The sequence below is a fragment of the Podarcis raffonei genome, chromosome 9, assembly GCF_027172205.1.
Source record: "Podarcis raffonei isolate rPodRaf1 chromosome 9, rPodRaf1.pri, whole genome shotgun sequence".
In the NCBI taxonomy this organism is placed as follows: Eukaryota; Metazoa; Chordata; class Lepidosauria; order Squamata; family Lacertidae; genus Podarcis; species Podarcis raffonei.
Window position 1 is genome coordinate 44,458,226 of NC_070610.1, and position 13,188 is coordinate 44,471,413.

Below are 13,188 nucleotides of genomic sequence, written 5' to 3' on the forward strand. Positions count from 1 at the left end.
TAGACATTGGTTGAAGAGCTACATCACAAAATTCAGATAGGTGTGAATTTCAAAGGATAGTTGTGTTTCAGTTTGCATGTTGCTACAGAAACTGCAAGTCTGATATGTTCAGCTTTAAATGCATATTGAATTTAACTTCTCATCCATCCGTCATCCAGCCTTAATGTTTTGTGTTAGACATACAAATGAAATTAAGGTAATGTGTGTAGGGGAATTAAAATCATGTAATATACAGATGATATTATGCCTTTCAGATGTCTTAGACTGCAGCTCTCATCACATCTAGAGGCACTAAGTTGGTGAAGTCTGGTATGCAGTTATAGAGTTAATAATAGGAATAAGTCAAAATTATTTTGTTAAGTTATTTTGAATATTAATACCATTGATGGAAACTTGAAAAAGCTTGTGGGAAACTGAAATGTGGAGATCTGGATGTACTTGCTATCTATGTGTTTTCCATGTGAAATTTAAAACAGGAAAGGAAAACACTTTGGAATGGGAAAGAAAACACTGTTCGAAGAATTATTACTTTAAGAGACAGAATGTGCCGAATTGAAACAGAAGACTCAAGAAATGTGTTTGGATATATGAATAAAGCAATATAAGTGATCAGAAAGAACATGGCTGCATTATTATTATTATTATTATTGTCATCATCAAAATCAGTTTCTAATGAATGCTTTGTAGCGTCTTCTGAAAGGCACCAAGTACAACCCTTATAAAGATAAATGTCTAAAAATGGTGGGGTGGCACCACAGAGCAACTGACAAGAGACAATAGGGAATATACAGTTTGCGGCCTCCTGTTACACTTTCTGATTTTGTGTTGCTGCAGGCACTGGCTCTCTTCGATCAATTAACTTCTAGGCCTATTGAAAGAAACATTACCTCACTTCATAAAATGGAGGCTTTAAAGCGTGAACTCTTTTCATTAACTTAGTTTTCTGTTATCAAAACAATAATTCTTATTTGTGTTTTACAGTGTAGTGCGTGCATAAAGGGAATGTGTTTTGTCAACAATTAGAAATGAATATATTAAGATATTAACATTTCCCAGTGACACTGAACGTAAGACAGCTTTAAATAATGTGACGGATTAGGAGACCCCTAATGTCTGAGCAAAGCTTTTATTGTATATACAGCTATATATAATAGTACATCTGTTGTAATCTTAGTTAAGGGAGGGTATCGGATCTCTGAAATGGATATGATAGGGCTTCTCACCAGCTAAATTTTGACCAGATAAAATCCAGTACTCTTTTGAAAACTTTAAAATGGCTCCTTTACAGTGCTGCAAAAATATAATATTAGAAATATGATAGGACAGTCAGAATTCAGTTTTATCATCCGCTCTTAACTTTTGAATAATGGCATGTGACTTAATCTGAGTGGCGTTTCATCATTGCATCCATAATTACATCCATTTATACTGATCTGTTTTGTCTTTGAAATAGCAGAAATCCCTAGTCTACGTAGATTTCATTTATTTAGGACTCTTCCAAGGTGGGATTCTTCCTGTATGAGAAATAGATTGATGCTTCATCATCTAGACTTTGTGTTGACTTGGGCGAATTAAGGAATTAAGAAAATTGTTACGTAACGAATAGGCTTTAAATTATGGCTTGCAGGAATATTACCTCTCATTGACAAGTCAGTGCTGTGAGTTGAATGGCGTTTGATCCAGGCTTCTGCTAAAGGAAAAGAAGACAATTTTTGCCACTTACCCTTTCCTGCTGCAGATCCCCCATCTGCCTCAGCAATGTGTTCCAGAGGAGCTGAGAGGCCTTTCAGAGCTGCATGGAGGAGGTTGCACAGGGAAAGGATAGTTTGCTAGAGTTGCTTCTCGCCTCCTTTCACAAATTGCTTCCACTAGATCAGGTATAGGGAACCTTTGGCCCTCCACATGTTGCTGAACTAGAACTTCTGTCAGCCCCATCAAGCATGGCTAATGACCAAAGATAATGGGAGTTGTAGTTCAGCAACATCTGGAGTGTCAAAGGTTCCTCAGACCTGCTCTAGATGAAAAGCCATTCTGCAAAGAGAATGGCAGCATTGCAATTCTTCTAGTGATCCACTATACTGATGGCAGCTGGCATTTCTAGCAGGACGGGAAGGATAAGGGAAAATATGATGGGAAATGTCATCTATTTAACCTGTCCAAATGACACTGAAAGAGATGCACAAGGTGTGTGGAATGTGTCATCTGCACTCTGCTTTGAAAAACAGAAAGGCAGTCTGAAAAGAATAGGCTTCTACACAGTCAGTCAACTTGTATTAGACCAAAACTAGCTGCTGTCCTTAAAATTCCCCTGGTGTGTCTTATTTGTATAGTCACATAGTGTTATTACTAGTGGCTACTGTATTTACGAAATGTTAGCTTACTAAAATGTACACCCAACAGTTTGGTAAACTATTCGTCCAACATCGTTTCCAATTGAATATGAGAATTTGACCACAGAAGGAATCAGCAAGAACTAAATTTGCCTTACACATAAATAAGAATTAGTTCACATATCTGATTATGATTTCTTTTAATCAGAGTTCAGAAAGAAAAGTAAAATCAATTTCTTTCTCTTAAAATCCTCTTTCCATACCTTGACCTCATATCATCTGACCTTTGGGATAGAGAGAAAGGCAGCCCTGAAAAATGAGTGCAGTTCTCTTTCCTTTCACGGATGCTCAAGACATCTTGGTCACAAAAGTTCTCTTTTTTGAAAGAGAAAAAAAAAATGCAAGCAACTTGTCATGGGAATGGAGACAACTTGTCATGAAGAGCTTGCAGCATCTGTCATCCTTAGGAGGAACGTATTAAGCTGACAGAGGCCTTGTGGCTCCATAGTATAAGTCACAGGTGTTATTAACCATAATAGCTCAGTGAAGAGACGCATTTAATAAGAGGTATGCAGCTGTCATCTGGGCTAATTTGAGTGTATTTCTACCAGCAATTTCACCAAGATAACAGCAATTTGCGCAATACAGGGCATTTCTTGTCCTTCTCTTAAAAATTCAAACCTTAAGTATTTTTATGGGGTACGTGCAGTACTTGTTCTTTGCATCCCAAAGGCCAAATAAGGAGTCAGACACAGTCGATTGGGTTGAACTAAGGGCCAGTTCATTAAACAAAGAGCCATATGTATATTTGCAGAGGGAAACCCCTTTAGGTTGGGGAGTAAACAGAACCCCAGGCCAAGCCTGCAACTAATCACGTGAACCAAACTGCCTGAAGAAATGGGGAGTATATACAAAACACTGCTAAACCTTTTGTTACGTAAATACTATACTGGTATTGTCCAGGAGAGAGAGAACATGCCAGTCGGGCATGTGTCTCTGCCAGTGTCCTACTTGAGTATAGGGCTGAACTCCTGACAGTAAATACTGGCCGTTACCAGAAATGGGGAGTATTTCAGAGGTGCCTGCCCCTTATCCCAGGTATACCACCCTGGGATAAGAGAGGAGGCACAAACTTCCACTGGCCAGAACAAGCAACTGGTGAGCAAAAGCCTCCTTCATGGCTGAGAAGTGACTTTAGGTCATACTGAGAGTTGTGGGGGGGGTGCTGCTAAGAGAAGGAAAGGGGGTAAAGGTGTCCTTTGGCCTCTAAATACGGAGTTGGCTCCACTCCCACCGCTTTCACGTATTGGGGGGGGGCAGTGTGGTGATGCAGAGCGTCCACCAGGAAGCAAACCACAGAGCCACAGATCCCGAAAGTGTTCTGCTGCTGAGACTGGCTGGCTGAATGGTATTTCTGTAATTTTCTTTGTTGAAAAAGAATTTGATTTAGAGTATTCAAAGTACTATTCCACCAAGAGTATGATCTCATATTTTAAAAAAACATTTCTAAGTCATTGCTGTTCCCCATCACACACTTCTCAGCTAATTAAGACCTGGCATTGTAAAGTTATTGTTATGGGTTGGGTTGGGGAAGGCTTCTGATTCCTGGATCTAGCAATTAATTAATCCAGTTTATTTGTAAGATTTGCCACACAGCAAATGGGTAAGAAGCAAAGCCACACCTCAGATCCAGATAAGGAAAAAATGGTGCTTTTATGAAATCATTATCACAAGCAGTTTTAATTATCTTCTGTTAAACCCACTGATGTGTATTTTTCATTGTTACTAATTAAATGACTAACTGAAAATCCCCTAAAGCCTTAAAAACTAAAAGAATATTTGTGTGAGATATGTATGAGAGCATGCTTACATTGCATATTTAAAGAATATTGGGCTTCTTGTGCATTATGTGTTCTGTACAATGACATTTGTTTTGTGCCGATGAATTTTAGGAGGAAACAAGTTGAGGAGTCAACCTTTCCGTCTGAACTGGGCTTGGATTTCTCTGGAAAAAGAATATTATGTTGTAGACGAGGAGTCAAGGGTTCTGGAAGTAACACTCAAGCGGAGAGGATATCTGGGGGAGACATCATTTGTTAGTGAGTATACCTTTAATTTGTCCGAATGCAACTTTATTAGAGGAACTTACAAACCATCAAAATATGTTTAAAGGGTGGTATAAAATGGTTGAAAATAAACCATACTCTTAATCTTTAATCAATGCATTTCTGCAGTAAAATGGTCAGTTACAGCAATTCTTACCTTCATTGGTTATCTTTACAGGGGTTTTTTTGGGGTCTTTTTTTACAGTTTACTACAGCAGAGTGGCTTTCACATGGCTTCAAAACCATGAATGCACAAGTTTATAAACATGTTCAGGATTGTGGACTGGTCACATTTGACTGACTCATGATTTATTGAAAAATTATTTGTTACTGTATAGATTTTTAGGATGTATTCATATAATTCCCATTTATTTCATTGGTTACTGTGTATCAAGGCATTACTTGGAACATTTGGGTACTATTAACTTGTAGTTGTCTGCCCTGTTTTGGGTTCTGTGACCTCTTTAAAAACTATTTTAAAACTGCTGCAGTGAATATTGGCCTTAAGCAGTCATAGTGCACATTGAATGAGAGAGAAAGTGGCTAGAAAACTGGTAATGTTGTTTAATGTTTCACAAAAGCCAGTGAACTTTCCCAGCTTCAGCAAAATGCCTTGACTGCCTTTGTTTAACAGTGAACTCTTGTAAGAAACAGAGAAAAGAAAGTCAATAAGAAACACCAAAGTGTCCTTTATCAGATGCTTTTCAGAAGCATTTAGATAAATGTGAAGTGGAGCATTCCAGTCGGCCACTGGATAACGCATGGAGACGTTTTAAAACACATTCCTCGTAAGGCTCAGTGTGTGGAAATGCAGCGCTACAAGCCAATGCTTTCCTATAAGTAGGGCTGGGCGATACCTGGTTTTCAACATCACAATATATCACCAGTTAAACATTGTGATATTTCGATATATCAGAATATCTGAAATAAGGCTGGAACTATGTAGTGGTGAAAATGGTAATATCCTGGCAACTGCTACTACTTAAGGGTCTAACTCTAAAACTAATACATTTCTACTTACCTTTAACATATTGTTACAACTGTTACATTATAGTACTACAGTACCAATAATAGCACATTTTCTCTAAAATTAAAGCTGTACAAGTAATTGGTAGCATAGATATCAAAGGTTCCATAAAAAGTTAATCACATTACTAAACAAGAAAAAAAGCAAATTCAGTGTCACACTTTTAGATATTCAAATATAATTCACTATTGAGTCTTAGTTGAATGTATACATCGCACAACGCCAGTTATTTGATTGTTTGTTAATTTTCCTTTCTAAACCAGGACAAAATCAAAAGAATGAAATGGATAAATTTCAACAGAACAAAATATAAACAAAATTTGTATTTTTATTGCCAGGAAAATTTGCATTTCTTTTATAAACCAGGCCAAACCAGAAAGAATGGATAAATTTTTACAGAACAAAAATTATTAAATGAAAATTATATTTTTTGCAAGGAAAATTAGCATTTTGGCATTTTCTGGAAATAGAGATGCCCTTTAAATTTGAAGAACATTGCCAGCCATGCTGAACACACTTTCAAATGGCACACTTAACCCTGGGATAGCCAAAAACTTGTTTGCAAGCACCTTCAACACTGGGAAGGATGTCTCATGTGCCTTCCACCACATCAGAGGGCATTCATCAATGTCCCATCTTGGCATAGCCATATAGGAGAAAATGGGGAGCATAAGGAGGTTGGGGGAGACACAGAAGAGGCTCAAATGGCAGAGCAGGGTGGGTTTTTCTTTTCTTTTACTCTGAAGCAACTTGCAAGCCAACAAGCATCTCAAGACTGCATTTCCCTCCTGCTTGCGATTGGGGAGGAGAGAGCTGAAGACTCGCAGAGTTAACATGGGGCTGTCAGCGTCCCATGGGCTGCTTCTGCCCTGAAAGAAAGGCACACACAACCAACACTGGGTGTTTTCCCCCTTTTATTCTGAAGCAACTTGCAAGCCACAATCTCACACACACAGAGAGAGAGAAGGTGAAGGAGAATCATGGAGCAAGGAAGGAAGCAATTTGGAAGGGAAAGAGTTAACACAGAGAGAGAGAGAGAGAGAGAGAGAGAGAGAGAGAGAGAGAGCACATGCAAGCAAAGCATTGCAGAGCAGATTGAGCTAAATAAACATTGGAACACACATGCATAGAGAAAGAGAAGCAGGGAAGGAGAATTCACGGAGCAAGGAAGGAAGCAACTTGGAAGGGAAAGAGTTGAGAGAGCGTGCAAGTGAAGCACTGCAGGGCAGACTGAGCTAAAGAAACATGGGGCTCAAGAAGCCTCTCAGCACAGACCCCTGCACCTCCAGGAAAGTTCCTTGCCGTAGTGCCATGGCTCCAAGCGAAGCATCAGCTGGGCACACCAAAAGAGGGGGGAGAGGGAGTCAGGGAAACACAATCACCCCCCCCCAGCAGTACAGTTTTAAAATGGGGCTGGCTGCCTTTACAAAAAACGAAGTGTCTGCTGAGTTAATAAAAAATCCCGGTGCTTTTTGCTGCTGCTGGCTGCTGCTTCACAAAAACAAATGCACCACACACCCCCCCCCAATGGCAGGGGGGAGGGAGACACACCCACAAGCGGTACACACATGCAGATGGAGGGGGGAATGACAGAAGAGGGTCAAATGCTAAAGCAAGGTGTCTATTTTTTACTAGCCCCAGTTTATGTCTTTATGAGGAAAGGGCTCCAGAAGTCAGAACCTGCAGGCTTTCCCTAAGCCTGGCACCTTTAAGCAAGAGCCTTGAGGGAAGAAGTCCCTGCTTGCCAGCTGGGTGGCCAGAGCTAACTTTTCTCAAAGCTCTGTTTGGCAATAACTACTTGGCGATATTTAAGTCAGCCTGCTGTAGTGATTTGTGGTCATTTGCTTCTCCTGCAGCAGACAGGGAAGGTTGAGGCTGACAGTGACTGCTAACAGGTTCTCAAAACTCTGGCAATATCTGCTGTGCAATTTTTGAATCTGCCTGCTGTATTTAATTTGTAGTGTTTTACTGCTGCTGCAGGAGACGTAAGGGTGAGACTCAAAGCTGTTTCTTGATATCTGCTGGGCGATATTTGAGTCAGCCTGCTGTAGTGATTTGTAGCTATTGTTGCTGCAGAAGGCAGGGGAGAGCTGTCTGAGGCAGAGTTAGCAAGAGCTGCACACACAGGAAGAAGCATCGGCTTCGTGGTTTTTCCAATATTGTGATTTTTTAAATACCCCCCACACAATATGTGATTAATTGCAAAGTCATTTTTTTAAAAAAAGTTATGATTTGATATAAAACCTGATATCAGACAATATATCGATTTATAGCACAGCCCTAGTAAAGGTAAAGGGACCCTTGACGGTTAGGTCCAGTCGTGGCTGACTCTGGGGTTGCGGCGCTCATCTCGGTTTATTGGCCAAGGGAGCCGGCGTACAGCTTCCGGGTCATGTGGCCAGCATGACTAAGCCGCTTCTGGCGAACCAGAGCAGCGCATGGAAACACTGTTTACCTTCCCGCCGGAGCAGTACCTATTTATCTACTTGCCACTTGACGTGCTTTTGAACTGCTAGGTTGGCAGGAACATGGACCGAGCAACGGGAGCTCACACCGTCTCGGGGATTCGAACCGCGACCTTCTGATCAGCAAGCCCTAGGCTCTGTGATTTAGACCACAGCGCCACCCGCATCCCTAAGCACAGCCCTTCCTATAAGTATATGCGTAGACATGCCTTCGCTGACATAAATTGTAGAAAATATATTGGTTTCAGTTGCAGTAAAGACTCTATGACACAGTGTGTTGAAGAACAGAGGTATCCCATTTTACACACACATTTCTTGCTCAATACAGTGGATTTGAGTAATCATTTCTGGTTTCATTGCTTCTAGAAAAAAAATCTGTTTCCATGTCCATTAACTAGGACAGTTGATGGAATGGAATTTGGGGCAGTATCCCAGCATAGTTCTTTTCTGCCATTTTCATGGGTGAACCGATGCAAACATGCACAAGAAAGAGTGGCGGCAACATGTCAGATGACACCTGCTGTTGTGTCACACCACACTCACTGGTGTGAATGAAAAGTAGAGTGACATGGTGGTAGATTGCTGAAAAAGCAATTACAGTTCTGTAACATAGCAGGATAATATAGTGTGAAAGAAATGTTAGAAACTGGGCCAGTAGTGCTAGCATTATAACCAGGAATACCAACACAATAATCCTCATATCTGAATGTACCCTAAGTCAGAAAAGATCACATGGCCAGGTCTCCCTTTTTTCCTTCCATCATTTTGACACTGAAAAAACAACTATTAGCTGATCAAGTATTTAAGAGCAAACCTGGTAGAGCAGGTTTAATGCTGACTTAGGCTTTCCTAATTATATCAAGCATTTCTAATTAGGTCAGGAGTGTAAGAACTGGAAGTCCTAAAGTGGAAATGGTTTTCACACTTCACAGCTTTCAGAAGTTTCTTGCAGGCTATCAGGTTCTCCCAGACCTGGGCGAGGGATTCAGCTTGACAAAGGTTCATTATTCTCTGACAGAGAGGTAAAGTTTCCTAACTGATGGTGTCAAACCATAAATTAAATAAAATAGTTCGCTTATTTAAGCTGAAGTAGAGTAGAAATGTTAGACATTAAGAAATTCAAAATCTAACTTCATAGACATTAAATTGTGCCCACTTTTTTCTCCATTTAAAATTATAGACAACAGTAAAATCACACTTTTGCAGCTGAAATTTTAAAAGTTGTCAAGGACATAACCAGTATCTTAAATGTGTTGGTAGAATTGTGTATGGCACCCTCTCACTTTTTTAAAAAAGAAAGAAATCAGCTTCAGCCATTTGATTCTAATATGGATTTTAAGGCATCATGCATACAACTTATTAATACATTCAATAAGTAACAGAACTAGTTATTTAGGTCCATATTAAAATATCACCAAACTGAGGCATCACTAGTATTGCAGCAATAGCATTAAGAGCCACAGAATTGTCAGGTTCTCTTTGGATGATCAAATCACTAACATTAAGCTACAGCTGCAGTCAGTCTTCAGTTTTCTAAGCAGTGTTTGTGTAAAAACATGTATTTACACATACACATAGCCTCCCAATTGGGGCTTAAAAATGAACCAAGATTTTATATTCTCAAAAATGAGAGAACATATGTTTTTTTTTTTGTGCCTGTAGACCAGGATGCCTCTTACAATCTGTCTTGCACCCTGAGAGGGAAATGCAATTTTGTCTGCAAATCTCCTCCAGCATTCCGTCTCAAGGTTGTTACTTTGCATACTTGGGTAACAACTAATACCACTTCCAGCTTTTCTTTCATCTCCATTTTGTCTATGCTGAAGTCTTACACGGTTGTTTAAAATCTTCTTTAGCTTGTCATTGTAATAATTGTTTGCCTTGTCTTAAATTATTTTATTTTATGAGCAGACCTATGGATAAGTACTTTTTCGTTCTTGATCCTGATGAAGATACTTCTCTGATGGGGATTTTGATGTACATTATTATTACTGCTTCTCACAAAGAAAGATCGGCCAGCTAGAAAAATTACTGGGGGGAGTGAAGATCAAGGCAAAGACAAATCTGTTCCCTGCTCACCATCTTTCCTTCCTCCTCACCCATTGCAGATTTCTGTTTACTCACCTGTATGTCTCTTTTGGCTGTTAAATGATACAACAGGTTGCTGCAGGGTGCAGACTGATGCTGTGGGATTCTGTCTGCACTATCTTTTCTGGGACAGGGATATTGGTATATATGTTATATATGTGTATATGACAGTTTTCTGAAATTTCAAGAATGGATTCTTTTTTTCTAGAAGTGGCTCCTCTTGGGGAGTAGAAAAAGTGAATATTTTCTTATCCCTTTATTGTTATTTCTTCCAAATATTCCTTCAGGCATTGGGACTAGAGACGGAACAGCAGAAAAGGATAAAGATTTCAAAGGAAAAGCCCAGAAACAGGTTCAGTTCAACCCAGGGCAGACAGCGGCTACCTGGAAAGTAAGAATAATAGTGGACAATGAATTCGAGGAATCAGAGCTATTCCAGATTGTTTTGTCAGATCCAGTTATGGCTGCCCTGGAATTTCCAGAACGGGCAACGGTGGAAATTGTGGATCCAGGTGATGGTATGTTGTTTTTTCCTACTTTTTATTCCTCCTTTAATTTTCCTTCCCTATAAAGGCACTCCAATCCTGTCCCCATGGAATGGAATTCAGAATTGGATGACAATGGATGGAAAACAATTGTCCCCTTCTGTTTGCAGAAGGGTTTTTGATGCAGTGGGTGCCTCCACTAATGGATGGTGGGGGGGAGACACTTTTTGCCAACTCTCATTTCACTCTTCACCCGCAGCCTCTTCCACTTCTGAGAACTTGTTCCAGAGGGTTTTGGGGACCCTTCAGAGCAGCATGGAAAGTGGTGTGGGAAACCATAGGGAGGGGATCGGTAATGGAACTCCTCGCTCCCTTTCTATTAGTAGAGACTTCCTGCTCAATCATACACTGTTCCATCAACAGAAGGATACTAGTAGTAACAAAAACAACAACTTATTACTTATATCCCGTCCATCTGGCCAGGCTTCCCCAGCCACTCTGGGCAGCTCCCAACAGAATATTAAAAACATGATAAAACATCAAATATTAAAGACTTCCCTAAACAGGGCTGCCTTCAGATGTCTTCTAAAAGTCAAATAGTTTATTTCCTTGACATCTGGTGGGAGGGTGTTCCACAGGCGGGTGCCACTACCGTGAAGGCCCTCTGCCTTGTTCCCTGTAACCTCACTTCTCACAATGAAGGAACCGGCAGAAGGCCCTCTGAGCTGGACCTCAGTGTCCGGGCTGGACGATGGGGGTGGAGACGCTCCTTCAGGTATACTATTTGCGTAAGAATACAATTGAATACTACCCAGTATAGACAGTAATGCCATCTACCGTATTTTTCCCTCTATTACACGCAGATTTTTTCTCCTAAAAAGTAAGGGGAAATGTCTGTGCGTGTTATTGAGCGAATGTGTGGTCCCTGGAGCTGACAAGCGCGAGTGAAGGCAAAAATCAGACAAAAATCAAATCGTCCGGAGAAGGGAGGAAAGAGGAAGCTGCTGCTTTCCTGCATTCTGCCTCAGGGTCTTACTGCCCACCCGCTTCTGTTTCCTTACTGTGTTTGCTCAAACGGAACAAAGAGCAGAGAAAACCCCTCCCCTCCAGGCAAGCAGAGTGGAAAGCAGAGGGTCCAATTCCTCTCCGTGCGTCTGGGACTCGAAGGCAACATGCAGGTTGGGGCGGGGGGGGGGGGAGAGAGAGAGAGCTGGTTGGCTTGTGTGTGTGGGGGACTTTTGCCTTCCTTTCCTCCCTCCGGTAAAACCCCTCTCCTGCATTCTTAGCCAGCTGCTTCATTGCACACCCCTCTCCTTGTCGCTTCTATGTTTTTCCTTCCCTCCCTACTTAAAACGTGGTTCCAATCACGGATCCACATGGATCCTCAGGATCTTTGCATTGAGTCACCCCAAATTCACCATCAGATCACATAGCAATGATCTGATGCAAAAACAGGGCTGCAATAGTGCAAAAACATGGTTACAAAGCACGGATCCACATGGATCCTCAGGATCTTTGCATTGGGTCACCCCAAATTCACCATCAGATCACATAGCATGTCCATGGCTACAGCCTGCACCAAAAAAATCACGCACCCACTGTTGCCTGGGGCTGCAATGGTGCAAAAACGTGGTTACAAAGCATGGATCCACATGGATCCTTAGGATCTTTGCATTGGGTCACCCCAAATTCACCATCAGATCACATAGCATGTCCATGGCTACAGCCTGCACCAAAAAAATCACGCACCCACTGTTGCCTGGGGCTGCAGTGGTGCAAAAACCGTGGTTACAAAGCATGGATCCTCAGGATCTTTGCATTGGGCTACCCCAAACTCACCGTCAAATCACATGTCTGTGGCCGCAGCATGAAGCACAAAAATGATACATCCACTGTTTCATTCAGATTTTTTTTTCTTGTTTTCCTCCTCTAAAAACTATGTGCGTGTTATGGTCAGGTGCGTGTTATCGAGCGAAAAATACGGTACCTTAAATTATTTTACTTAATATTTGTTTGAACTCTCTCTCTATATATACCATTCCACTCTTTTCCAGAATCTACTGTGTACATTCCTGGGCCAGAGTATAGAATAGAAGAAGATATTGGTGAGCTGCTAATTCCTGTCAGGAGATCTGGAGATGCCAGCCATGAATTAATGGTCATTTGTTCCACACATCAAGGTAAGGTGTTCCTTGCTACATTAGGCCTGCTGTTAGCGGTTTTCAGGGGGGTGGCCTGCCCATAAGGCAAGGTGAAGCAGCTGCCTCAGGCAGCAGAAGCTAAAGAGGCAGTGCCCCTGTGGGCTCCACAGCACCTCCGTCACTGGTGGAGAAGCAGCGTCTGCAGTGGTGCCAAAAGATCTCGTTAGATCTTTCTGGAAATCGCCTCCACAGGTAAGGGATGCTTTGGCAGTGTGGGGCGGTACAGCGGCACACTCCCATTTTGCCTCAGGTGTTGAAACATGACACACTGCCCCTGATTGTCGTAGTGCCTCTACAGCCTAGGAATGACTTGTGACGTATTTGCATCATACAGCAGAATTTGCAATATGCGTGGCATATATTCATCCTGGAATATAGTTAAAGCAGATACAAACATACATTAAGTGACTGGGCAGATTTGCTCTAAAATATTATTTTATTTTCATTTGCTAGGAAATGCGATCCAGTTAAACCAACTTTTTTTCCT

At 41.2% G+C, this 13,188-nt stretch overlaps 1 protein-coding gene across 1 annotated transcript in view; it reads left to right on the top strand.

The window, feature by feature from the left end:
- FREM3 (FRAS1 related extracellular matrix 3) overlaps positions 1-13,188 on the top strand; it is an 81,688-nt gene that overhangs the window by 26,531 nt on the left and 41,969 nt on the right. The window contains exons 3-5 of the mRNA XM_053403283.1: positions 4,283-4,429; positions 10,303-10,533; positions 12,555-12,680. Coding sequence (XP_053259258.1) covers positions 4,283-4,429; positions 10,303-10,533; positions 12,555-12,680 — 504 coding nt within the window. The remainder of the gene's footprint in view (positions 1-4,282; positions 4,430-10,302; positions 10,534-12,554; positions 12,681-13,188) is intronic.